This window comes from Vipera ursinii (assembly GCF_947247035.1).
Source record: "Vipera ursinii genome assembly, chromosome: 4".
NCBI classification, from domain to species: Eukaryota; Metazoa; Chordata; class Lepidosauria; order Squamata; family Viperidae; genus Vipera; species Vipera ursinii.
In genome coordinates this window covers 4,272,872-4,300,808 of record NC_139514.1, presented here as the reverse complement: position 1 = coordinate 4,300,808, position 27,937 = coordinate 4,272,872, and the positions used below count along the sequence as shown (strand labels likewise).

General features: G+C 46.0%; 1 protein-coding gene across 2 annotated transcripts in view; it reads left to right on the top strand.

Moving 5' to 3' along the window:
* DGAT2 (diacylglycerol O-acyltransferase 2) overlaps positions 1 to 27,937 on the top strand; it is a 43,595-nt gene that overhangs the window by 14,032 nt on the left and 1,626 nt on the right. The window contains exons 2-8 of one of the 2 annotated variants that reach the window (XM_083362161.1): positions 1,787 to 1,906; positions 10,539 to 10,646; positions 12,117 to 12,187; positions 20,415 to 20,619; positions 22,606 to 22,780; positions 24,038 to 24,240; positions 25,370 to 25,556. In XM_083362161.1, coding sequence (XP_083218287.1) covers positions 1,787 to 1,906; positions 10,539 to 10,646; positions 12,117 to 12,187; positions 20,415 to 20,619; positions 22,606 to 22,780; positions 24,038 to 24,240; positions 25,370 to 25,524 — 1,037 coding nt within the window. In that variant the 3' untranslated portion in view covers positions 25,525 to 25,556. Of the gene's footprint in view, positions 1 to 1,786; positions 1,907 to 10,538; positions 10,647 to 12,116; positions 12,188 to 20,414; positions 20,620 to 22,605; positions 22,781 to 24,037; positions 24,241 to 25,369; positions 26,906 to 27,937 lie in introns of those variants that run through there. The other variant, XM_083362160.1, reaches the window with a different exon arrangement.

Genomic DNA, 27,937 nt, shown 5'->3' with positions numbered 1-27,937 from the left:
GTAGCAGAATAACAGAATAATAGGGTTGGAAGGGACCTTGAAGGTCTTCTATAGTCCAACCCCCTCCTCAGGCAGGAAACACTATGCCTGTCCAATCTCTTCTTAAAAACTTCCACAGATGGAGCATCCACAACTTCTGGAGGCAACTTCTGTTCCACTGATGAATTGTTTTCACAGTCAGGAAATTTCTCCTTAATTCTAGGTTGTTTTTTTCCTTGGTTAGTTTCCATCAAGGAAAGAAGCAACCTAGAAGAGGGGTCTTCAAACTTGGCCCTTTTATGACTTGTGGACTTCAACTCCCAGAATTCCTCAGCCAGCGTGCCTGGCTGAGGAATTCTGGGAGTTGAAATCCACAAGTCACGAAAGGGCCAAGTTTAAAAACCCCTGACCCTAGAACTTAGGAGAAATTTAACCAGGGGTCTGGAGACATCCATGCTGCCATATCTTGGGGTGTCATCTTCATCTCAAAATAATGTTGTCATCTACGGGCGAAGCCAGAGTTGCTTAATGACAGCATGATTGACTTAACAGCGGAGGTGATTCGCTTAACAAAAGTGGCCCAAATGTCATAAAATGGAGCGCAACTTACTTAACAGCTGCCTTGTTTATCGATGGAAATGTTGAGCTCAATTGTGGTCATAATTGGGGTTGGTGCTTGACTTACGACTGTTTAATGACCATTCAAAGTTACAATGGCCTCAGGAAAAGTGACTTGAGCTCGTGTTTACAACCATCATGCCATCCATCCCTGCGGTCACACGATCGGAGATCGGGCACTTGACAACCAGGTCATATTTATGACCAGTTGAAGCATCCGTCAGTCAGGGAATCCAAATAGGTGAACTTCAATTTCTGGCAAAAAAAAAAAAAGGCCCAACACCCCACCCAAGCCAGATTCACTTCACGATCGCTGTAAAAATTGTCGTAAAATTATGTCCAACTTGACACAATCATAATGACTTACGGTGGGAATTCTGGCCCAATTGTGGTTGTGAGTCCGGGAACGCTGTACCAGGCTCCAGAGTAAACATTGTTTTGGACCATCTGCTCTTAACTTGAACCACACAGATTGGAGGTGAACTCGTTTGTTATTTAGAATAGAATAACAGAGCTGAAAGGGACAATTCGAAAGCATCAATTCTTCAGCGCTCAGCCTTCCTTATGGTCCAATTCTCATGGTGGTGCATGCTGGTGATGGTCAGGAGGGAATGAATAGTTATTGTTTAGTAGGGAATGAATAGTTAATGGTTAGTAGAGAATGAATACCTAATGGTTAGTAGAGAATGAATACTTAATGGTTAGTAGGTAATGAATACTTAGAGAATTAATTCTTAATGGTTAGTAGAGAATGAATACTTAATAGTTAGTCGAGAATGAATACTTAATGGTTAGTAGGGAATGAATACTTAATGGTTAGTAGGCAATGAATACTTAATTGCTAGTAGAGGATGAATTCTTAATGGTTAGTAGAGAATGAATTCTTAATGGTTAGTAGGGAATGAATACTTAATGGTTAGTAGAGAATGAATACCTAATGGTTAGTAGGGAATGAATACCTAATGGTTAGTAGGAAATGAATACCTAATGGTTAGTAGGGAATGAATACTTAATGGTTAGTAGAGAAGGAATATTTAATGGTTAGCAGGGAATTAATAGTTAATGGTTAGTAGGGAATTAATTAACAGGGAATGCAGAGGGCTGCATTCAAAGCATCTGGAAGGAATCGGTTGGGGAAGCCTTTGGAAATCGCTCAATAGACCAAATTCTCTTCCTTTTCTCCTTTCAGGGACCGGTTCCAGCATCTTATCAGCCCTTCAGGATCTCTCTTGGCTGTCGAAGTCCAAAGTGGAGAAGCAGCTGCAGATCATTTCAGTGCTACAATGGGTGATCTCGTTCCTTATGATGGGTAAGGGGGTCTTCCTGTCTCAAACACTTGAGACTTTTGGGGTGCTGCTATTGGGAGAGAGGGATGCATGCATCACTAAAAGCTGCCTTCAAGAGAGAGTTTTATCTACTTTGATCTTGGTTGCTTAGGTCAGGGGTAGGCAACCTGGGCTCTTTAATGACTCATGGACTTCAACTCCCAGAATTCCTGAGCCAGCCATGCTGAGGGGAAAGGGAGAGGTTTCCAACATGAGCCATGGTGGCTGGGGAATTCTGGGAGTAGAAGTCCACAAGTCATGAAGGGGCCATAGTTCCCCCATGCTGACTCAGGAATTCTGGGAGTTGAAGTCCACGAGTCATGAAGGGGCCAAAGTTTCTCTCAGACTGGCTCAGGAATTCTGGGAGTTGAAGTCCACAAGTCATGAAGGGGCCAAAGTTTCCCTCATGCTGGCTGAGGAATTCTGGGAGTTGAAGTCCCCAAGTCATGAAGGGCCATAGTTCCCCCATGCTGGCTGAGGAATTCTGGGAGTTGAAGTCCCCAAGTCATGAAGGGCCATAGTTCCCCCATGCTGGCTGAGGAATTCTGGGAGTTGAAGTCTACAAGTCATGAAGGGGCCATAGTTCCCCCATGCTGGCTGAGGAATTCTGGGAGTTGAAGTCCACAAGTCATGAAGGGGCCAAAGTTTCTCTCAGACTGGCTCAGGAATTCTGGGAGTTGAAGTCCACAAGTCATGAAGGGGCCAAAGTTTCCCTCATGCTGGCTGAGGAATTCTGGGAGTTGAAGTCCACAAGTCATGAAGGGGCCAAAGTTTTCCCCATGCTGGCTCAGGAATTCTGGGAGTTGAAGTCCACGAGTCATAAAAGGGCCATAGTTCCCCCATGCTGGCTCAGGAATTCTGGGAGTTGAAGTCCACTAGTCATGAAGGGGCCAAAGTTTCCCTCATGCTGGCTGAGGAATTCTGGGAGTTGAAGTCCACAAGTCATGAAGGGGCCAAAGTTTTCCCCATGCTGGCTCAGGAATTCTGGGAGTTGAAGTCCACGAGTCATAAAAGAGCCAAGGTTGCCTACCCCTGACTTATACCACTTCTATACCATTTGATGTACACCGTTTAGTGATAAAAATGGAAGACACAGAGTTCTACAGTAATTTAGTTTTGGTCACCACGTTACAAAAAAGATGTTGAGACTATGGGGGGGAAAAAGTGCAAAGTAGAGCAACTAAGATGATTAAAGGCCTGTAGACTAAAACATAAGAAGAACGGTTGCAGGATTTGGGCTTGGCTAGTCTAAAGAAAAGAAGGAATAGGGGTGACAGGATAGCAGTCTTCCAGTATCTCAGGGGCTGCCCCAAAGAAGAGGGAGTCAAGCTATTCTCCAAAGTGCCTGAAGGCAGGAGAAGAAGCAACGGATGGAAACTCATCAAGGAGAGAAGCAAGCTGGAACTAAGGAGAAACTTCCTGACAGTGAGAACAATTAACCAGTGGAACTACTTGCCTCCAGAAGTTGTGGATGCTCCAACACTGGAAGTTTTTAAGAAGAGATTGGGCAGGCACCTGTCTGAAATCCTACAGGGTCTCCTACTTGAGCAGGGGGCTGGACTAGAAGACCTCTAAGGTCCCTTCCAGCTCTTTTTTGATTCTTTCTTCCCTAAATTCAGATTCCTTTTTCTTATTCAGCTTTACCTAAACCTAAATAATGATTCAGTCTTTCCAGGGCGAAAAAGGAATGGGACGCCTGTCCCGAGTCAAAGGACCTGGACACCAGTCCCAAGTTTTATTTGCCCTGTGATCCAAAATATGAGTGTGACCGTGACTTGTCAAGGCCATTGTGTGCGGGATGGAGGGGGTTAGGTTTCCACCCCTAGTTGGAACAGATGGATTTGCTGCGCCCGTCCAACTTGTTTGCGAAAATCTGGCTTCATGCCCTGTTTGGTGTTTTTCACTCCATGTCCCAAAGGTGATTTTTTTTTTTCCACGAGGCTTTCTTGTTTTTCTTTGAAGACGTTTCGCTTTTCATCCCGAGAAGCTTCTTCAGAGTTGAAGAAGAAGCTGAAGAAGCTTCTCGGATGAGAAGGGAAACGTCTTCAAAGAAAAACAAAGGAAGTCCAGTTGTCTCGCGAAAAAAAACCCAGCTTTGGGACAACCAGGACCTGGAGGACCGAGAATCTCCATAGAACAGGGGTGTCAAACTCAATTTCATTGAGGGCCGCATCAGCATTGTGGTTGCCCTCAAGGGGCCGGGTGGGTATGGCCAGGGTGGGCGTGGCCTACTGGGTGGGCGTGGCTAGAGTGCGTATGGCCTACTGGGTGGGCATGGCCAGCTCTACATCATTCGCATCAAGGGTGCCTATGGGGGCCTGGGCAGAAGTGGGACAGATCTGAGGGTCTCTGACAGAAGGAGGGTCTCTGGGCCAAGGCAGTGGGGTCCGTTCCCTCACTGTTTCCACGATGGCTTCGCGGGCCACATGAAGCCACTTCGCGGGCCCAATCCGGCCCCCGGGCCTTGTGTTTGACATGCCTGCCATGGACTTTTCACTCCATGGATCTCACAAAATCTCCGTTGCTGCCGCTTTTCCTATTTGAAAGGATACAAGTTTGAAGACCCTGTGCATTATAGGATTTCTTTGCTTGGAGATATGGAATAGATACAGACATGTCAAACACAAGGCCCGGGGGCCGGATCCGGCCCGCGAAGTGGTTTCATGCGGCCCGCGAAGCCACCCTGGAAACAGTGAGGGAACGGACCCCACTGCCTTGGCCCTGGCCCAGAGACCCTCCTTCTGCCAGAGACCCCCAGATCTGTCCCACTCCTGCCCAGGCCCCCCATAGGCACCCTTGATGCCAACGATGTAGAGCTGGCCACGCCCCCCAGTAGGCCATACGCACTCTAGCCACGCCCACCCAGTAGGCCACGCCCACCCTGACCATACCCACCTGCCCCCCCCCAGGGCAACCGCAATGCTGATGCGGCCCTCAATGAAATTGAGTTTGACACCCCTGGAATAGAATAACAGAGTTGGAAGGGACCTTGGAGGTCTTCTAGTCCAACCCATAGTAGGTAAGCCAGTTGTGGTCTGTTAACCTGGTCCGCTTGGTGAATTGCACCTGTAGGCGCACGAACTTGTGAGTAAGGGGGAGCGTCTAGATTGCTGCGCCAAGAATTGCCTACTCTCCTTATTCCTGGCTCACCTCCGAAAAGATTGCTTATTTTGGTCAAAAGGATGTTGAGAGTTTGGAAAAAAAAATCAGAGAAGAGCAACTAAGATGATCCAAGGCCTGGAGGCTAAAACATACGAAGAACGGCTGCAGAACTTGGGTTTGGCTAGTCCAGGGGTGGGCAACCTTGGCTCTTTTATGACTCGTGGACTTCAACTCCCAGAATTCCTGAGGCAGCATGGCTCAGCTTGGAAACCTCCCTTTCCCCTCAGCATAGCTGGCTGAGGAATTCTGGGAGTTGAAGTCCACGAGTCATAAAAGAGCCAAGGTTGCCCACCCCTGGGCTAGTCTAAAGAAAAGAAGAAAAAGGGGAGACATGATAGCAGCGTTCCAGTATTTGGGGGGGCTGCCACAAGGAAGAGGGGGGGTCAGGTTATTCTCCAAAGCACCAGAGGGAAGGAAGAGAAACAACGGTTGGAAACTGATCAAAGAGAGAAGCAACCTGGAACTCAGGAGAAACTTCCTGACGGTGAGGACAATCAACCAGTGGAACAGCCGGCCACCAGAAATCGTGGGCGCTCCATCACTGGAGATTTTTAAGAAGAGGCTGGACAGTCACCTGCCTGAGACGGTATAGGTTTTCCAGCTTGAGCAGGGGGCTGGACTAGAAGACCTCCAAGGTCCCTTCCAGATTCTATTCTATTCTAATAGTCAGTCAACCTTCCCTTGTATTTTTTTTTTAACGAGGTGCCTTCCAGTGGTCCTGCGCTATAATTCCCTGCTGGTGCGGTCTTTGCCTGGAGAATTGTGGGTGTTAAAAGTACATGGCTACTTGGGGGAGGGTTGGGGTCTTTGTTAGTTCCACCCATTCCTTTGGCAAGCTTAAATTGCCCTGTCCTTGGTAAATGACCCAGTATATGCTTTTCTTTGCTTCTCTACTGTTTACTTGGGCAACCAAACGCTTGGCAGAGAGGATGGTTAAATCAGTCGTGGCCCCTGGATATTTTGCTTGTGTGGCATGTCATTAGAACGTGGCACGGCTGCAAGAATCAGGATAACAGAATAACAGGGTTGGAAAGGACCTTGGAGGTCATCTAGTCCAGCCCCCCCCCCCGCTCAGGCAGGAAATGCCCATAACCATTTCAGACAAATGGTTGTCCAATCTCTTCTTTTTAAGAACCTCCAGGGATGGAGCATCTGTAACTTCTGGAGGCGAGGTGCTCTCACTGTCAGGAAATTTCTCCCTTATTTCTAAATTGGATCTCTTTCCACAAGATAGAGAAGATGCCCATTTAAATTGTTCAAAAAAATAAAAATTCTATGCCGGGGTGCAACTGTTCTGATTTGCAAGTTTGAGATAACTTGCTGATGGCATGTTAATGGGGAATTTAGGAAAGAATAGAATAGAATAGAATAGAATAGAATAGAATAGAATAGAATAGAATAGAATAGAATAGAATAGAATAGAATAGAATAGAATAGAAAATATGGAATGGATTGAAATGCAATGGAATAGAATAGAATAGAATAGAATAGAATAGAATAGAATAGAATAGAATAGAATAGAATAGAATAGAATAGAATAGAAAATATTGAATGGAATGGATTGAAATGCAATGGAATAGAATAGAATAGAATAGAATAGAATAGAATAGAATAGAATAGAATAGAATTACAGAATAGAATAGAATTACAGAATCAAGTAGAATTACAGAATCGAGTAGAATAGAATAGAATAGAATAGAATAGAATAGAATAGAATAGAATAGAATTACAGAATAGAATAGAATTACAGAATCGAGTAGAATAGAATAGAATAGAATAGAATAGAATAGAATAGAATAGAATAGAATAGAATAGAATAGAATAGAATTACAGACTAGGCTAGGCTAGGCTAGACTAAACTAGAATAGAATAGACAAAGTTGGAAGGGACCTCAGAGGTCATCTAGTTCAACCCCTTACTCAGGCAGGAAACCCTATATCATTTCAGACAAATGGTTGTCCAGTCTCTACGTGCCAGTTGCCAAGCGTCTGAATTTTGATCACGTGGTTTGTGGGTTTGCTGTAATGGTCGTTAAGTGTGAAAAATGGTCCTAAGTCCCTTTTTTCACTGCCGTTGTAATTTCAAACAGTCACTAAGCGAATGGCTGTTATTCAAGGACTAAGCTGGTATTCCTGGCTCTGCCAGTCTTTTTCATCCAGCGCCAGCCTCAGAATCTCTGGGCAAGTAAACATATTTATTGCTACAAGGGTGGTGTTTTCACACCCCCCCTCCAGGGACAAAGTACAATTAAATTGCAGAAGAATTTTAAGGGAATTCCTCCCCTTTGCAGGTCAGGTAGCTTTTGAATTAACAGGCTTTAAACATCTTAACTTTTCCCCAGATGGGAGTCTCCTGGCTTGCCAATGGGAGTTTGTAATCATTTCCCCTTATCCTCCGCTGCGCGTGGCACTTTTATTATCCCTTTAGGACAAGGTTCATCAGGGTATTAATTAATTACCGGTAGTCCTCAACTTACGACCACAGCTGAGCCCAGTTTTACAAGTTGCCCCGTTTTACAACCTTCCAGTTTGCCCCCATTTTACAGCCTTTCAATTTGCGGCAATTTCCAGCCATTCCGTTTGCCCTGTTTTACGACCTTCCTGGCCGCCGTTGTTAAGGGAACCCCGGCCGTTGGTGAAGCCGGTCACACGGTTGTTAAACGAATCTGGCTTCCCTTTTGACTTGTTGGAAGGTCGCAGAAGGGGGATCATGTGACACACTCCCCCCCCGGGACACCGCAACCCGTCATAAATACAAAGCGTCCGAATTTTGATCATGTGACCGTGGGGATGCTGCAACGGTCGTTAGGCGTGAGAAACGGTCTTCGTAAGTCACTTTTTTCCCCCAGTGCCGTCGTAACTTTGAACGGCCACTAAATGGGTGGTTCTAAATTGAGGACTACCTGTATTAGATACCAGGATAGTCCTTCGAGGTTCCTCCAAGTTTTTATAAGGGGGCAGCAACTTGGAACCTTTTTCAAAAAAGAAATAATGAGTGGGTCTGTTTAATTCTGGAGAGGGGACCACCAGGTAATAATTGCAAACCACATAGGGGCGGGGTGAGTGGGTCATACCAAGTCCAGGTTCAGTTACAGAGTTATGCACCCAGGATACTCACCAACACTTGATCTGCATTCAGATGAGACTTAATCCATTTCCTTGCTCATGGAATGCCTAAAGCAAAGGTCACCAACCTTTCTCAGTTGACGGACCGGAAGGAGAGGGAGGGGAAGAATTTTACACATGAGCGCACATGCACGCGTGACACGGAGCCGTGAACACGCGTGATGCAAACAGGGTGGGGCTAGCGCTTGTGTGATACCCGCTAGCCTTGCCCCATTCTCACGTGGCACAGCTTCCTATTTCCCCACCCCGCAGCGTGGCAGTGCCCATTTTTGCACCCCGCAGTGCGGTGCCATCGTCCCGTTTTTGCAGCCCAGCAATATCCTGTTTTTGTGGCCTGAGGCGTGCTGGCAGCCCATTTTTGCTGCCTGAGGTGCGGTAGCGGCCCGTTTTTGTGGCCTGAGGTGTGCTGGTAGCCCGTTTTTGTGGCCTGAACGATGCTGGTAGCCCGATTTTGTGACCTGAGACATGCTGGCAGCCCATTTTTTCAGCCTGAGCCACGCTAGCTGCCTGTTTTTGTGGCCTGAGGTATGCTGGTAGCCCGTTTTTGCAGCCTGAGGCGGAGCAGCACCTGGTTTTCACTGCCTGAGGCGCGATGGCAGCCCGTTTTCGCAGCCCGAGGAGTGGTGGTGGCCCATTTTTTCTCCCTGTAGTGCAGCAGTGTCCCATTTTTGCACCCCACAGCGTGGTTGTGGCCCGTTTTCGTGCCCCATGATGCAGTGGCATCCTGTTTTCACGCCCGAAAGTGCGGTGGTGAACCATTTTTGCACCCCATGGTGCGGCGTCCTGTTTTAAAACCCCACGGCCGCTGTGCTAGTGCAAGTGGGTATGTGTGCGCACAAATGTACACACACTGGACAGCATGTCCTGTGGTCTGGTGGCCAGCAGGACATGGCCTAATACTGGGCTGCGGCCCACAGGTTGGGGATTCCTGGTCTAAAGAGCAAGAGTTTTGATAGCCTTTTTCAGCTCAAAGAAAACTAAGCATAGTCCTAGATCAGGGGTAGGCAACCTTGGCTCTTTTATGACTCGTGGACTTCAACTCCCAGAATTCCTGAGCCAGCCATGCTGAGGAGAAATGGAGAGGTTTCCATGCTGGCTCAGGAATTCTGGGAGTTGAAGTCCACGAGTCATAAAAGAGCCAAGGTTGCCTACCCCTGCCCTAGTTCGTTTAGTGACCGTTCAAAATTACATCAGTACTGAAAAAAGTGACTTACGGCCATTTTTCACACTAACGACCATTGCAGCATCTCCAGGGTCACGTCATCAATCGTCAGAGGCTTGGCAGCTGGCTCATATTTATGACGGTCGCAGTGTCCCGGGGTCACGTGAAACCCCTTTTTGCGACCTTCTGACAAGCAAAGTCAATGGGGAAGCCAGGTTCGCTTATGGGCATAATGGTTTAATTGCTTTTTAATTTTTGTATTCTGTTTTTTATTATGTATTGCCCTGTTCATCGCCCTGAGTCCTTCGGGAGAAGGGCGGTATATAAATTAAATTATTAAATTATTAAATTAAAAAAAAATTAATGATCGTGTTGCTAACCTAACAACTTCAGTGATTCACTTAGCAGCTGTGGCAAGAAAAGGTCATAAAATGGGGCAAAACCCAGATTTGGAAGGGACCTTGGAGGTCTTCTAGTCCAACCCCCTCCCACCCAAGCAGGAAGACAGAAGCTCTGCTGAGGACTTGCCGCTGCTGCCACCTGAAAGAAGGACATCCTGTATTGCTTTGAGGAATTTTTTTTTTAAATCCCATTTATATCCCGCCCTTCTCTGAAGACTCAGGGCGGCTTACAATCTAAGAAGCCTCCATTCTATGTATATATGCCTGCTTATTAGGGCTTTCGCCCCCCCCCCCCACAAGCGGCATTTTTACAAAGTCAGCTTATTGCCCCCAACAATCTGGGTCCTCATTTTACCTACCTCGGAAGGATTTATTTTATTATTTTATTTATTTTAATTCCATTTATATCCCGCCCTTCTCCGAAGACTCAGGGCGGCTTACAAGCTTAGCAGTAGCCTTCATTCTATGTATATGCCTGCTTGTTAGGGCCTTCACACACACACCAAGCGGCATTATTACAGAGTCAGCTTAATTGCCCCCAACAATCTGGGTCCTCATTTTACCTACCTCGGAAGGATGGAAGGCTGAGTCAACCTTGAGCCTGGTGGGACTCGAACCTGCACTAATTGCAGGCAGCTGGTGTTACTTAAGGAGGCATTAGCCCACTGTTCCACCAAGGCTGTGGTTCCACCAAGGCTATTTCAATCCTTGAAATATGAAATTTCTGACCCGGATTAATTCTCTCTTATCTTCTCTTTTCTTCCAGGAATTATTTGCACTATTATCCTCATATATATGCTCTGCACAGACTGTTGGATTATAGCAGTTCTGTACTTAGTGTGGTACGCCTTCGACTGGAACACTCCTAGTAAGGGTAAGTGTCAGATCTTTCCCAATCCGATCTCTTAGGAAAGAAAAACCCTTGACTCCGTTTGGTTAAAGCAAAGGATTTTTTTTTTTACTAAGGATGTTGGTTGCAGTAAAGTCCAGCCAGCTATGAAATTTTCCGTGCTTGCTAGATACAAAAATAAGGTATAGGTTTGCCTACAGCTCATCCCTGTCTCCATGACCTGTCTGTTTTCAGGCAGCTGGAGCTCGCCAAGATCCTTTCAATCAATCAATCAATCAATCAATCAATCAATCAATCAGAATAGAGCTGGAAGGGACCTTGGAGGTCTTCTAGTCCAACCTTTTTATTATTATTATTATTATTATTTTTATTGAAAAGTTTTACAGTACATTTTTTAAATTCCCCCCCCTTCCCCCCTCCCCTCCCCTCCCCTCCCCTCCCCGACTTCCCAGATCTGAATACAGGGTATAAATTTACAAACTTAAGCTAAAATATGCTAACAAAAATAAAACATTCTATCGCACTTTAACTCTCCGTAAACATAACTATAATACTAACAAATAACAAATAACTAATAATACATCGTATAAAACCACTACTTATTCGAATGCTAAATGAAACTTTTTAGTCCCATATTTATTCTGAATATACTCGATCCATCTCCTCCATTCCACAATATATCTCTGTTGCGGTTGTTCTTTCAAATATGCTGAAATCTTTGCCATTTCCGCCAAGTTAGAAACTTTCAAAGTCCACTCTTCTATAGTAGGCAGTTCCTCCTTCTTCCAATATTGCGCTACTAGAAGTCTTCTAGTCCAACCCCTGCTTAAGCAGGAGACCCTATATGATTCTGGACAAGTGGCTGTCCAGTTTCTTCTTAAAAGTCTCCAGTGATGGAGCGCCCACGATTTCTGGAGGCAGGCAGTTCCACTGGTTAATTGTCCTCACTGTCAGGAAGTTTCTCCTTAATTCCAGGTTGCTTCTCTCCTTAGTTAGTTTCCATCCATTGCTTTTTGTCCTGCCCTCTGGTACTTTGGAAAAATAAGTTGACCCCCTCTTCTTTGGGGCAGCCCCTCAAATGGCTGGCTCGGGAATTCTGGGAGTTGAAGTCCACGAGTCATAAAAGCGCCAAGGTTGCCTACCCGTGGTCTGGAGGATTTCAGCTTTCCCCAACATCCCAAGCCACGGATAAGTGTTTTTCAGTCTTAGCACCTTTAAGACTGTAGATTTTGGACTCCAAATTATTCTGTATCTTCAGAGGCAGGGTAGAAATTTATGGGAAGTACTGATTTTTTTTCCATAACTGTAATCCTAAACCAGGATGATCCAAGGCCCAAATCTGGAAGACAACTGGTTTTGCTTTGGTGTTTGTTCCTACATTTCCCTCCCTTGATTAAAGCGATGGGGTTAACTAAATGTAAATCAGCTTCACCGATAGGATAGCTGCCTGTACCACCCTTGTTTCATTGTTTTCTCTTTTTATTTTTTCCAAAGCTGGAAGGAGATCACAGTGGATTCGGAACTGGGCCATATGGAGATACTTCCGGGATTACTTTCCGATCCGAGTGAGTTGCTGGGTTGAAAGAAAGCCAAGAGTTTATTTCAATTGAAGTGTTAAAATGCTTTGGGGTTCTTACAGGTAGCCCTCGGCTTACGACCACGATTGAGCCCAAAGCGTCTGTCATTAAGTGAAACATTTGTTAATTGAGTTTTGTCCCATTTTGGGACCTTTCTTGCCACAGTTCTTAAGTGAATGCACGGCAGTTGATAATTTACTAACCCGGCGGTTGAGTGGATCTGGTTTCTGTCTTAACTTTGCTGCAGAGGTCGTAACTCTGAAAAAATGGTCACAAGTCACTTATTTCAGTGCCGTTGTAACTTTGAACAGTCACTAAATGAACAGTGGTCAGTTGAGGACTGACTACCTGTATTTATTTTTTTATTTATTTGCAACATTTCTGGGCCGCTTACAATCTTAAAAAAGATAGAACACTACGCTTTTAGAGGAGATCCTCAACCTACGACTAGAATTGAGCATGAAACTTTGGCTGCTAAGCAAGGAGGTCATTAAGGGATTCATGGCTGATTTTTTGGCCACGGTCGTTAAGCGAATCTAGCTTTTGCCACTGACTTTATTGAAAAAGCCCCTGGGAAGGTCATAAATGGCAATCGCGCGTCCTTGGGATGTGGCACAACCGTCATAAATATATTGCCAGTTGCCAAGCACCTGAATTTCGATCATGTGGCCATGATGGGGATGCTTTGATAATTGTGAGGATTGGTCATATGCCGCTCTTTTCAGCGCTGTTGTAACTTTGAACGGTTGGGTTAAAGAAATGGTCGTAACTTGAGGACTGCCTGAAGTGTGTGTCATGCTCCTGTGCCACATATGTGCCAAGAAAGCTTGCACAGTTGTGAAGGAGATGGCAGATCTACTTATTACACTTCCCAACATGGAGGAGATCCTCCAAACATAGGTGCTATTGCATGGGGTCTTCAAACTTGGCCCTTTTATGACTGGTGGACTTCAACTCCCAGAATTCCTCAGCCAGGCATTGCTGGCTGGGGAATTCTGGGTGTTGACGTCCACACCTCTTCATGCTTGCCAAGGTTGAAAAACAAACACTGCTTTATCTACAAACATCTTGCTCAAATTGTGTCTGATTGCTGGTTCGAGTTTCTCTCTTTGTCTGCTCCTCCAAACTCTGCCTTTTATTTCCAAACTGGTTAAGCTGGAATTTGTTCGGGTTTTTTTTTGATTGAGGTTGTGCAAAATACTGTATTGTCCGGCTCTTGTGGTGATCTGGAAAAGTAAGTTTGCAGGATGACAGCTGCTACAACGTTTTTCACTTTTCATTCCAAATCTGGGAAGCTCTTTACAGCCCATTCCTTAAATCAGGGGTCCCCAACCTGTGGGCCGTGGCCTGCTGGCCACAGGGCTGCAAGACAGGCTGGTCAGTGTGCGCACGTGTGTGCGCACATCCCCTCACTTATGCTACCACCGCAGCTGCTAGTTTTTCTCTTCATTAGACTAGTCCAGGGGTAGGCAACCTCGGCTCTTTTATGACTCATGGACTTCAACTCCCAGAATTCCTGAGCCAGGCTGGCTCAGGAATTCTGGGAGTTGAAGTCCATGAGTCATAAAAGAGCCGAGGTTGCCTACCCCTGGACTAGGCATATCCAATTCCAGCAACCGTTCCCTATATGTTTTAGCCTCCAGTCCCCTGATCATCTTTGTTGCTCTTCTCTGCACTCTTTCCAGAGTCTCAACATCTTTTTTTACATTGTGGTGACCAAAACTGGATGCAGCATTCCAAGTGTGGCCTTACCAAAGGCTTTGTAAAGTGGTAGTAACATAAAAGTAGTATTTCATGGGCTGGGTCAGAACCAACCAAATCCTATTCTTTGCTCTATGGCGAAACCCAGTGGTGGGATTCAAATATATCACCAACCGGTTCTCTGTGTGGGTGCCGCTTCTTAAAGTCCATTCTGGGCCTGGGCAACAAAAAATTAGCTACTGGTTCTGGCGAAGTGGTGCCAGTCGGCTGAATCCCACCACTGGCGAAACCTATACGTTGGTTTAAAGGAGTCACCTAACTTTAATGAAGTTTAACGAAGAGAAGGATGAGGAGGGACACGATAGCAGTGTTCTAATATCTCAGGGGCTGCCCCAAAGAAGAGGGAGTCAAGCTATTCTCCAAAGCCCCTGAAGGCAGGACAAGAATTAACAGATGGAAACTAACCAAGGAGAGAAGCAACCTAGAACTAAGGTGGAATTTCCTGACAGTGAGAACAATTAATCAGTGGAACAATCTGCCTCCAGAAGCTGTGAATGCTCCGAGTTTTTAAGAAGAGACTGGCCAGCCATTTCTCTGAAATGGTATAGGGTTTCCTGCCTGAGCAGGGGGTTGGACTAGATGACCTCCAAGGTCTGTTCCAACTTTATTGTTATTATTATTATTTTGAACTTCTGCCCTGGGACTTGTTGTCATCCTTATAAAAATGCTGAGTTGTGAGTTGTGTTTTGGCACCTATCAAAGGGCATCCTTTGATCATTTGCTACAGTCAGGTTTGTCCTGTCCCAGTTGTAAAATACAGTGACCTAAGCCCAGACGTGGCTTATCTCTTGGTGACAACAGCTCAATTTAAGTCTCAAAGTCTCTGAAATAATTTCTTTGCAAGGACAGCTGTGCTCTGTAATCCTGACCTTCCTCAGGTGGTGGACAAGTTCCACTGAGCATCAGTGATTCAGGTGAAGCCCTAAAGCAGAGGTAGGCAACCTTGGCCCCTTCATGACTCGTGGACTTCAACTCCCAGAATTCCTGAGCCAGCCATGCTGAGGGGAAAGGGAGAGTTTCCAAGCTGAGCCATGCTGGCTCAGGAATTCTGGGAGTTGAAGTCCGCAAGTCATGAAGGGGCCATAGTTCCCCCATGCTGGCTGAGGAATTCTGGGAGTTGGAGTCCACAAGTCATGAAGGGGCCAAAATTTCTCTCAGACTGGCTCAGGAATTCTGGGAGTTGAAGTCCATGAGTCATGAAGGGGCCATAGTACCCCCATGCTGGCTCAGGAATTCTGGGAATTGAAGTCCACGAGTCATGAAGGGGCCAAAGTTCCCCCATGCTGGCTCAGGAATTCTGGGAGTTGAAGTCCATGAGTCATGAAGGGGCCAAGTTTGCCTACCTCTGCCCTAAAGTGATCCTTAAAAGGGGCCTTTCTTCCCTGGCAGGAAATTTTGAATTGGGGGTTCAGGTAGTCCTCGAGTTAACGACCATAATTAAGCCTGACATTTCTGTTGCTAAGCAAGACAATTGTTAAGTGAGTTTTGCCCCAGTTTACGACCTTTCTTGCCACTTTCTTGTTAAGTGATTGACTGCAGTTGTTAATGACGGTTGCTAAGCAATTAAGGGAATCTGAAAGAACCCCTTGAATTTTGTTAAGATAAATGGTGATAGTTTATAAAGATTATTAAGCGCTAATAGATACACATACTATTTCAACAACAAGCAGCAATGGTTTAATCGGTTGTTCTATTCAAAGAGGATATTTTTTCATTTGGATATCACTTCTGGATTTTGTCCTTGTGATGAAAAAAAAACCCTGAAACTTTAACTTTGGTTTTGCCGATTAGACAGGTTTGCTTTTGTAGAAATGGCTAGTTATATACACTAATGTGTAAAAATAAAGAGTTGAGGTTGTAATGTTATTCTCTTATACTGTGCTAAAAAACGTTGGAAGTCAACGCCTTTTTCTTTCTTCCCTTGTACCTCACATTTTCTTTCCCCTTTTCTTTTTCTTCCCTTAATTTCCTATTTTTATTTTAGTTTGTATTTTATACATTGATAAAACAATTTCATATATATATATATATATATATATATATATATATATATAGAGAGAGAGAGAGAGAGAGAGAGAGAGAGAGAGAGAGAGTGTTAGATAGAGATAGATAATTAGATAGAGATAGATAGATAGATAGATAGATAGATAGATAGATAGATAGATAGATAGATAGATAGATAGATATGAAACTTGGTGGAGCAGTGGGCTAATGCCTCCTTAAGTAACACCAGCTGCCTGCAATTAGTGCAGGTTCGAGTCCCACCAGGCTCAAGGTTGACTCAGCCTTCCATCCTTCCGAGGTAGGTAAAATGAGGACCCAGATTGTTGGGGGCAATAAGCTGACTTTGTAAAAATGCCGCTTGGGGTGTGTGTGAAAGCCCTATTAAGCAGGCATATACATAGAATGAAGGCTACTGCTAAGCTTGTAAGCCGCCCTGAGTCTTCGGAGAATGGAATTAAGATAGATAGATAGATAGATAGATAGATAGATAGATAGATAGATAGATAGATATAGAGATAGAGATAAAATAAGTTGTTAAACGAATCTGGCTTCCCTGTTTGACTTTGCTTGTCAGAAAGTCGCAAAAGGAATCACCTGACATGGCAACCGTCATAAATGTGAGTCAGTTACCAGGTGGCTGAATTTTGATCATATAACTGTGGAGATGCTGCAAAGGCCCTAAGTGTGAAAAACTGTCATAAGTCACTTTTCCCAGTGCCGATGGAACTTCAAACGGTCAAATGAACTGTTGTAAGTCAAGGGACTGCCTGCGTATAAAAAAACAAAAGCAAATCCCTCCTCCTTCCAGCACTGATGACATTCCCTAGTTTGGTAGTGAAACATCTGCAAGGAAACCACCAAGCTCAGAGGGCACCAAGGAAGCCAACCCTGGGCTGTTCTATCAGTACAGGTAGTCCTCGACTTAAAGGTAAAGGATCCCCCGCACATGTGTGCTAGTCGTTTCCGACTCTAGGGGCCGGTGCTCATCTCCGTTTCAAAGCCGAAGAGCCAGCGCTTGTCCAAGGACATCTCCGTGGTCATGTGGCCGGCATGACTAGACACCAAAGGCGCATGGAACGCTGTTACCTTCCCACCATAGTGGTCCCTATTTTTCTACTTTTTTACGTGCTTTTGAACTGCTAGGTTGGCAGAAGCTGGGACGAGTAACAGGCGCTCACTCTGTTACGCGGCACTCGGGATTCGACCCGCCAAACTGCCGACCTTCTGATCGACAAGCTCAGCGTCCTAACCCACTGAGCCACTGCGTCCCTGTAAGTCCTTGACTTACAACACTTCATTTAGAGACCTTCGAAGACACTGAAAAAAAGTGACTTATGACCGGTTTTTCCCCCACCCTTAACGACCGTCGCAGCATCCCCATTGGTCACGTGATCAACATTCAGAAGCTTGGCAACTGACTCGTATTTATGACGGTTGCAATCGTCTCAGAGTCACTTCCTCCCCTTTGGGGACCTTCTGACGGGCAAAGTCAACGGGGAAGCCGGATTCGCTTAACGACCCTGTTCCTGACTGGACCGCTGCGAGCGATCCGCTTAACGACTGTGACGAGGAAGGTCGTAAAAGGGTGCAAAAGTCACTCGACCAACTTCTCGCTTAGCGACAGAAATTCTGTGGTCTTATCTGTCCCGGAGGCACAGTTTGCTAGGGTTTTGAGAACACAGGACGTGCCCTACGGCGCAGCGGGCGGATTGTGTGTTTACTCCCAACGTCGTGCGTGGCGCCGAGACCTCTCCGTGGCTTCAGGCCGGCGAGGCACATGTGAGACGGACACTGAGAGCCTGCCCTTTTTCCCCTGTTGCTCCTGCTGGTTGCACGTGGGGAACAGCTGGTCAAGCCTGTGCCAAGGATCAAAGGTTACCCTTTGTGCCTGTTTGCTCACTTTTGGAGATAAAATATCTAAGGGCTGTGAAGCAAGTGGCTCTTTCCAGCCCGAATGTAAATAGGTTTTGCAGGGCACAGGGAGGGAAGTGATCCAGAGGGATCTACCCCAGTTTGGCAGCCTTGGAAGGAAGAGCTGAGAAGGAGACAAGGGCCTTCTGACCTGGTGGACCTGGGGGTCTCCAGAGGAGATCTGGGCTGCCAGAGGAAAGCTATTCCAGCAAACAGGCTGTGTGTGAACATGAGATTCGGCGGGGAAAGCCTGGGGTTGCCGCCGTGCGGAGTGTTTAAACCCTGGGAGTGGCCATCCTCCCAAAACGGAATTTCGTTTTTGCTTATTTATTTATATCCCACTTTGATTATGGTCTTGAGCGACAACTCGGGGCAGCAAGCATACTTAATATTCCTTCCGCCTTCTATTTTCCCCGCAACAACAACCCTGTGAGGTGGGCCAGGACGAGAGAGAGGGACTGGCCCAAAATCACCAAGCTGGTTATAATATACAGTATATAGTATAGTATAGTATAGTATAGTATAGTATAGTATAGTATAGTATAGTATAGTATAGTACACAATACAATACAATACAATACAATACAATACAATACAATACAATGAATATAATATAGCAGGGCTAGAATTCACCATCTCCTGGCGATTGGCCCAAAGACAACCAGCTGGCTTTTGTGTGCCTACTATGGGACTAGAACTCACTGTCACCTGGTGATTGGCTCAAAGTCACCCAGTTGGCTTGCATGGCTAAGGTGGGACTAGAACTCACCGTCACCTGGTGATTGGCTCAAAGACACCCAGTTGGCTTGCATGTCTAAGGTGGGACTAGAACTCACTGTCTCCTGGTGATTGGCTCAAAGTCACCCAGCTCTTTCATGCCTAAGGCGGGACTAGAACTCACCGTCTCCTGGTGATTGGCTCAAAGTCACCCAGTTGGCTTGCATGGCTAAGGCAGGACTAGAACTCACCGTCTCCTGGTGATTGGCTCAAAGTCACCCAGCTACCTTTTATGCCTAAGGCAGGACTAGAACTCACCCTCTCCTGGTGAATCCAGTTGTTCACTAGCTTTGCTGGTAAAGGCCTCTCCTTCCAGGGATATAATACAAATTAAGGTGTCTCCAAATGCCTGCATGCTTTGAAGGCTTTTTGGTGGGACAACATGGATATTTAAATAGGAATAATCACGGAGATCTGGTAGAGAAAATTGTAAAGAATAAATCCGATAGAGCAGGGGAGCTTTTTCTCTGGTGTAACAGAAGGTGGAAAAGCCGCCAGTTCATCCAGTTTGGTTTGGTTTGGTTTGGGAGTCTTCCTTTTACTGGCCTTTAAGCTCCAGTAGCTGAGAGGTGAAATGAGAGATCCTTGTGAATTCTTAAGCTTTGTAAATTGAGTGATCTGAACAAGATCACCTTGCTATGCTGTTGTTTAGGTCTCTTCCTTTCTTCCTTTCCTTCTAAGGAGATCCTACTTGCTTGAAAACCTAGCTCAGATGCTGGCGTGTTAGCCTAATTCAGGAATAGGCAACCTTGGCTCTTTTATGACTGGTGGACTTCAACTCCCAGAATTCCTGAGCCAGCCAAGCTGAGGGGAAAGGGATAGGTTTCCAAGCTGAGCCCTGTTGGCTGAGGAGTTCTGGGAGTTGAAGTCCACGAGTCGTGAAGTGGCCAAAGTTCCCCCATGCTGGCTCAGGAATTCTGGGAGTTGAAGTCCACGAGTTGTGAACTGGCCAAAGTTCCCCCATGCTGGCTCAGGAATTCTGGGAGTTGAAGTCCACAAGTCATAAAGGGCCAAAGTTTCCCTCATGCTGGCTCAGGAATTCTGGGAGTTGGAAGTCCGCCAGTCATGAAGGGGCCATAGTTCCCTCATGCTGCCTCAGGAATTCTGGGAGTTGAAGTCCACAAGTCATGAAGGGGCCAAAGTTCCCCCATGCTGGCTGAGGAATTCTGGGAGTTGAAGTCCATGAGTCATAAAAGAGCCAAGGTTGCCCACCCCTGCCCTAACTCCTTCATTTTGTTGGATTAGAAGTAGCTTTCCGTTAGAGACCAAGAAATGAATGTAAAATGAACATAAAATATGCAATTCAGAGGTGAGAAAGGTAAGGTCCTACACAATGGCAAGAAAAACCAAATGCACAGGTAGAGAACAGGTGGTACCTGGCTCAATATTAGTAACTACAAGAGGGATCTGGGTGTTACTACTTAAGCATGAGCTAGCTGGTTCTTAAGTACAACTGGGCAGCTGATGGCGATATAAACAAATGAACATTTTGTTCAACAGTGACGCTGTGAAAAGATTACACAGAATATAAGTTGCTTTTATTCGGAGCATGTCAGCCGTGAACAGCCAAACTCTAGATAGAATTTACACTAGCTACTTTATTACAAGCGTCCTGAAAAACCAGGTCTTATTATCGGGGGAAACACCGTCTGTGTCTGTCTTTCTGTGTGTGTGTGTGTGTGTGTGTGTGTGTGTGTGTATGTGTGTGTGTGTGTTTTCCATTTAACCCTGCTTTTTCCCCTTTCCTTCTCTCCTTCCCCAGATGATCAAAACTCACAACTTGGCCCCCAACAGGAATTACATCCTTGGCTACCACCCACATGGCATCATGGCCTTGGGTGCCTTCTGCAATTTTAGCACTGAGGCCACAGGAGTGAGCCAGATCTTCCCCGGGATACGTCCGTATGTCACCACGCTCTCGGGAAATTTCAAGTGGCCCATTCTGAGGGACTACCTGATGACCGGCGGTAAGGAAGGAAACGCGCCTCGTGTTGGGTTTGGTTTTGTCTTGGGAAGAAAAACCTTGGTGTCCTGGTTCCGACAGACGAAACCCTTCAAAAGAACTTCGAGGCATTGTTTACCTTAAAGAATCTTTATTGGAGTAGCATAGCATCGGCACTTACACAGTCAAAGCCAAAAGCTGAGTTTCCCCCCTCCAATTAACAGTCATAAATCACATTCCCCAATTACTTTGAAAGGCAGGCTTCAACTCCTGCTCTCTAGCCGCCAATTCTTATCAACACTTATTTCAATAACCTTGGTTCTCACGCTAGGTTCAGCCTTGTTATATCTAGCTGGACTCTCGTGCACATTTCCCCCATGCCCAGCATCATCTGACTCTGAAAGCAAAAGAACAAAATGGTTGCATCTCCATCTGTTGTCAGTGCAAAAGCATCCGATGTTAGCAGCGTTGACATCTTGAACGTGTTGGATCTCCTAAGGCAGGGGTCCCCAACCTTGGCAACTTTAAGACCTGTGGACTTCCAACTCCCAGAATTCCTTCAGCCAGAGTGGAAGTCCCCACAGGTCTTAAAGTTGCCAAGGGTTGAGGAACCCCTGATTTAAAGTGTGGAACTTGTAACTTTCTGAAAAGCAGTGTAATGTTTAATCTCTGTAATAGGGGTTGGGAGGGGGGGAAGAATTAAAAAAAAGTACACCAGTAACTAGCTGATCTTGGTTGTTCTTGGGAAGACACTAAAGCAAAAGAGTTATGGAATGGTGAGAGGGTAGAAAGACTTAAAAGCCAAAAAAAAAAAAGAAAAAAGAAAAATCAATTTCCAGAAAAACAGTGGCACAACCATTTGGTTACTACATGCCCTCTGAACTGGGTTGATTTCTTGAAGACGCTTCACGATCCAACTAGGTAACATCCTCAGTGCTAGAAGGGAGTGGAGAAGGAGGAGGACTGTGGGGTCCTTGGTGCTCTCTGAACTGGCTTGATTTCTTGTAAACACTTCATGACCCAACTAGGTAACAACCTCAGTGCTAGAAGGGAGTGAGATTGGAGGAGGAGGAGGAGGAGGAGGAGGAGGAGGAGGAGGAGGAGGAGGAGGAGGAGGAGGAGGAGGAGGAGGAGGAGGAGGACTATGGAATCCTTAGTGCTCCTTGAGCTTGGCTGTTTTCTTGTAAACATTTCATGACCCAACTAGGTAACGTCATCAGTGCTAGAAGGGAGTGAGATTGGAGGAGGAGGAGGAGGAGGAGGAGGAGGAGGAGGAGGAGGAGGACACTGACTGTATGGTCCTTGGTGCTCTCTGAGCTTGACTGTTTTCTTGCAGAAGCTTCATTCCCCAACTAGGTAGCATCTTCAGTTGAGCACCAATTGAGAGAGAGAGATCTTGTTTTTCTTAATAAACTTAGGAAATGCCATGTAATGTCCTTAACGCTGCAGTAGGTGGCAGCACTTGCTCTCCTTGGCTGATCCTCAGAAAGCGCGGTGGGGGGGGATGGATTAATACAGGCAGTCCCTCGACATACAGCCATTCATTTAGTGGCCGTTCAAAGTGACAGCACCGGGGGGAAAAATGGACTTAGGACCATTTTTCACACTCACAGCCACTTGCACCTCTCCCGTGGTCACACGATCAAAAACTCATGTGAGTTTTGCCCCATTTTACAACCTCCCTTGCTACAGTCGTTGAGCGAATCGCTGCAGTTGTTAAGTCAGTAACACGGTTGTTAAGTGAATCTGGTTAACACCTACCCACCCCCTTTGACTTTTGCTTGTCAGAAGGTTGCAAAAAATGATCGAATGACCCCGGGACACGGCGACCGTCATAAATATGAGCCGATTGCAAAATGTCTGAATTTTGATCATGTGACCTTTGTACGTTGCAATGGCCGTAAGCGTGAAAAAGGGACAGGGGATCACTAAATGAACGGTTGTAAATTGAGGACTCTCTTTATTTCCGTTTTCTTGCCCCTAAAGGTTCTTTGTCTCTCTCAATGTCCAGGTCTCTGCCCCGTGAACCGCAACACAATAGACTACATCCTGTCCCAAAACGGCATCGGCAACGCGGTCGTCATTGTGGTGGGGGGCGCTGCGGAGTCCTTGAACTGTGCCCCGGGAAAAAACTGTGTGACTCTGAAGCACCGCAAGGGGTTTGTGAAGCTGGCATTAAGACATGGGTAAGGAAGAGGAAGGACCCTCATTTGCCTCCCTAGCCAGCAATGGTGGCTCAGCTGTTCTCGTAGGCATGAAAGCCAGCTGGGTGACTTTGGGCCAGTTACTAGGAGACTCAGAGTTCTAGTTCTGTGTTAGGCATAAAGCCCGGCTGGTGACTTTGGGCCAATTACCAGGAGACTCAGAGTTCTAGTTCTGTGTTAGGCATAAAGCCCGGCTGGGTGACTTTGGGCCAATTACCAGGAGACTCAGAGTTCTAGTTCTGTGTTAGGCATAAAGCCCGGCTGAGTGACTTTGGGCCAATTAACAGGAGACTCAGAGTTCTAGTTCTGCCTTAGGCATCAAAGCCGGCTGGGTGACTTTGGACCAATTACCAGGAGACTGAGAGTTCTAGTTCTGCCTTAGGCATGAAAGCTGGCTGGGTGACTTTGGACCAATTACCAGGAGACTGAGAGTTCTAGTTCCGCCTTAGGCATGAAAGCCGGCTGGGTGACTTTGGGCCAATTACCAGGAGACTCAGAGTTCTAGTTCTGTGTTAGGCATAAAACCCGGCTAGGTGACTTTAGGCCAATTACCAGGAGATTCAGAATTCTAGTTCCGCCTTAGGCATGAAAGCCGGCTGGGTGACTTTGGACCAATTACCAGGAGACTCAGAGTTCTAGTTCTGCCTTAGGCATGAAAGCCGGCTGGGTGACTTTGGGCCAATTACCAGGAGACTGAGAGTTCTAGTTCTGCCTTAGGCATGAAAGCCGGCTGGGTGACTGGGCCAATTACCAGGAGACTCAGAGTTCTAGTTCTGCCTTAGGCATGAAAGCCGGCTGGGTGACTTTGGGCCAATTACCAGGAGACTGAGAGTTCTAGTTCTGCCTTAGGCATGAAAGCCGGCTGGGTGACTGGGCCAATTACCAGGAGACTCAGAGTTCTAGTTCTGTGTTAGGCATAAAGCCCGGCTGGGTGACTTTGGGCCAATTACCAGGAGACTGTGAGTTCTAGTTCTGCCTTAGGCATGAAAGCCAGCTGTGTTACTTTGGGCCAATCATTCTCTTTCAGGCCAGCCCACCTCACAGGGTTGTTGTTGTGGGGAAAACAGGAGGAGGAAAGTCTGCCGTATATGTGCGCTTCCTGGAGTAATTTGTAAAAATAAGAACAGTGGGCTACAATTTTTTTAAAAAAAATCTTCCTGGTGGCGGAAGACCTCAGTGGTGTTGCAGCTGCCGTTTTTTTTTTTCAATTCTGATGTTGGCTTGAATTTTCTCCTTCAGGGCAGATCTGGTCCCCATTTACTCATTTGGGGAGAACGAAGTCTTCAAGCAGATCATTTTGGAAGAGGGATCTTGGTGCAGATGGGTGCAGAAAAAATTGCAGAAGTATAGCGGCGTGGCTCCCTGCATCTTCCACGGACGAGGGGTCTTCTCCTCCAAAAGCTGGGGGTTGGTGCCTTACGCCAGGCCCATCACTACCGTCGGTAAGTTGGAAAAGGGACACTCCTGGTGCCGGTGGAGGAGAATATTTGTAGCTCAGGGTTGAACTGTGGGGTCCTTGGTGCTCTGTCTGAGCTTGGGGGTTTTCTTGGGGACCTTTCATTACCAAACTAGGTAACATCATCAGTGCTAGAAGGGAGGGGGGTTTGTGGAGGAGGAGGAGGAGAAGAAGAAGAGGAAGAGGTAGAATGATGACTGTGGGGTTCTTGTTGCTCTCTGAGCTTGGCTATTTTCTTGCAGACGTTTCATTACCAAACTAGGTAACATCATCAGCGCTAGAAAGAAGTGGGGTTTGCAGAATGGAGGAGGAGGAGGACTGTGGGGTCCTTGGTGGTCTCTGAGCTTGGTTGTTTTCTTGCAGATGTTTCATTACCAAACTAGGGAACCTCATAAGTGCTAGTAGGACATGGGGATTTGCTGATATTCTAGTGGAATTCTAGCAGCGTCTGGATTATAAACAGAGAGCAACCCACTTTAGGGGCTAACCCAGGGGTCTTCAAACTTGGCCCTTTTATGACTTGTGGACTTCAGCTCCCAAATTTCCTCAGCCAACGTGCACGCTGGCTGAGGAATTCTGGGAGTTGAAGTCTGCAAGTCATGAAGGGCCCATAGCTCCCCCATGCTGGCTGAGGAATTCTGGGAGTTGAAGTCTGCAAGTCACGAAGGGGCCATAGTTCCCCCATGCTAGCTCTGGAATTCTGGGAGTTGAAGTCCACAAGTCATGAAGGGGCCATAGCTCCCCCATGCTGGCTGAGGAATTCTGGGAGTTGAAGTCTGCAAGTCACGAAGGGGCCATAGTTCCCCCATGCTAGCTCTGGAATTCTGGGAGTTGAAGTCCACAAGTCATGAAGGGGCCATAGCTCCCCCATGCTGGCTGAGGAATTCTGGGAGTTGAAGTCTGCAAGTCACGAAGGGGCCATAGTTCCCCCATGCTAGCTCTGGAATTCTGGGAGTTGAAGTCCACAAGTCATGAAGGGGCCATAGTTCCCCCATACAGGCTGAGGAATTCTGGAGAGTTGGTCCACCAGTCATAAAAGGGCCAAGTTTGAAGACCCCTGGGCTAACTTATCTTTCCGTCACCTGTCACGTCCCTTTCTCTCCTTTGTATTCCAGTTGGTGAGCCCATCACGGTTCCGAAAACCGACAATCCGAGCCAGAAAGAAATAGACTTTTATCACAACCTGTACGTACAGTCTCTGGTTAAACTCTTTGACAAGTACAAGGGGAAATTTGGCCTGACGGAGATGGAGATGTTGGAGATCAACTGAACAGCCACCACGCGATGGGTCTTAATTTGCTGGTGGGCTTGGAAACTGGTGCCAAAAGAGACTCTTTCAGCCAGTCCTATTGTTTTGTGTTCTGCTCTATGGAATTGGGGTGAAAGGAGCATGGATCTTTAGAGAAGATAAAGGAATATTGTCTAAAAAAATCAAATATTAGATCTCTCTAGAGCCAGTGTATGGGTCGGCTGGTGCCAGAGCTGTGTTGCCCCAGTAAAAAAAGAGGTAAATGAATCCCCTCACCCCATCTCAGTGTCTACGGTCCGCCATTTGCTTTTCCCTCTGCTGCTCTTCAGGGATACCCAGATTTCTCTGGTTAAGAGCAGTGAGAATAAAGCCAGCCATCTTTAGGCCGGTTCAAGGCCACCAAAAAAAGGTAACACAATCCTGGGTTGTATAAACAGAGGCATAGGAATCAAGAGCACGCGGTGTATTAGTGCCGCTTTACAAAACCCTAGTGAGGCCACACCTGGAATACTGCAGCCACTTTTGGCCACCCTACTAGAGAAAAGATGTTGGGACTTTGCAAAAAGTTCAGAGAAGAGCAACTAAGATGATCCAAGGCCTGGAGACTAAAACACAGGAAGAACGGCTGCAGGATTTGGGTTTGGCTAGTCTAAAGAAGAAGAGAAATAAGGGTGATACGATAGCGGTATTCCAGTATTTGAGGGGCTGCCACAAAGAAGAGGGGGTCAGATTATTCTCCAAGGCACCAGAGGGCAGGACAAGAAACAACGGATGGAAACTAATCAAAGAGAGAAGCAACCTGGAATTAAGGAGAAACTTCCGTACAGTGAGGACAATTAACCAGGGGGACAGCTTGCCACCAGAAATGGTGGGTGCTCCATTACTGGAGGTTTTTAAGAAGAGGCTGGACAGTTACTTGTCTGAGAGGGTATAGGTTCTCCTGCTTGAGCAGGGGGCTGGACTAGAAGATTTCCAAGGTCCCTTCTAGATTTCTATTCTATTCTATTCTATTCTATTCTATTCTATTCTATTCTATTCTATTCTATTCTATTCTATTCTATTCTATTCTATTCTGTATTTTTATTCTATTCTATTCTATTCTATTCTATTCTATTCTATTCTATTCTATTCTATTCTATTCTATTCTATTCTATTCTAATCTATTCTATTCTGTATTTTTATTCTATTCTATTCTATTCTATTCTATTCTATTCTATTCTATTCTATTCTATTCTATTCTATTCTATTCTATTCTGTATTTTTATTCTATTCTATTCTATTCTATTCTATTCTATTCTATTCTATTCTATTCTATTCTATTCTATTCTATTCTATTCTATTCTATTCTATTCTATTCTATTCTATTCTATTCTATTCTATTCTATTCTATTCTATTCTATTCTACCCTACCCTGTCCCTGTCCCGTCCCATTCCATTCCATTCCATTCCATTCCATTCCATTCCATTCCATTCCATTCCATTCCATTCCATTCTAAATGGTATAGATTTCCTGCCTGAGCAGGGGGCTGGACTAGAAGACCTCCAAGGTCCCTTCCAGCTCTATTCTATTCTGTATTCTATCTCTGCAAGAGTGGTGAATGGGGACCCTCTCTACACAAAACAGGAACTCCACCTTTTACTTGTGACATGCCGTAGCTTCTCCTAAGCGTGAAAAAAACAGGGAAATTGATAAGAAATGGGGGGAAAAGGAGAAGCATTGATTGTCACTGACAGCCCGGGTCCTTCTGCATTTAGTTTGGAATCGCACGTTCTCTCGTGTTGACCTTTCTAATACAGGGAGTCCTCGACTTACGACCGCGATTGAACCCCAAATTTCTGTTGCTAAGCGAGACAGTGGGAAAGTGCGTTTTGCCCCGTACTACAGCCTCTCCTGCCACGGTTGTAAAGTGACTCTGACTTCCCCACTGACTTTGCTTGTCTGAAGGACACTGCAACTGTCCTAAGGCCATGCCAGTTGCCAAGCTTTTGAATTTTGATCACGTGACCCTGGGGAGGCTGCAACGGTTGTCAAGTATGAAAAACGGTCCTAAGTCGCTTTTTCTCCAGTGCCATTGTAACTTGGAACCGTCACTAAACGAAGGGTTGTTAAGCTGAGGACTACCTGTACTCTTTGTATCTTAGGGATCTCTGCGAATCTGGAATTTCCAGGGTTCAGAATAGGTACGATGGAAGCTGGTCCAACCCAGCTAAGGTACCACAGTGCTTCATCCCTCCGAGGGTGGCCTGAATCTCAGCTATGTTCTAGACCTGCTGGATCAAATCGGTTCCAGACCACTTGGTTGCCTTCACACAAGATGCTAAGCTTTTTAAAAAACAAACAAACAAACAGAGGTTTTCTGGGTTGTGCGAACCCAGCTTGTTGAGTTCGCTGATGATTTGCAGTATTGGGCAAACTCTACTGTATATAAATGCC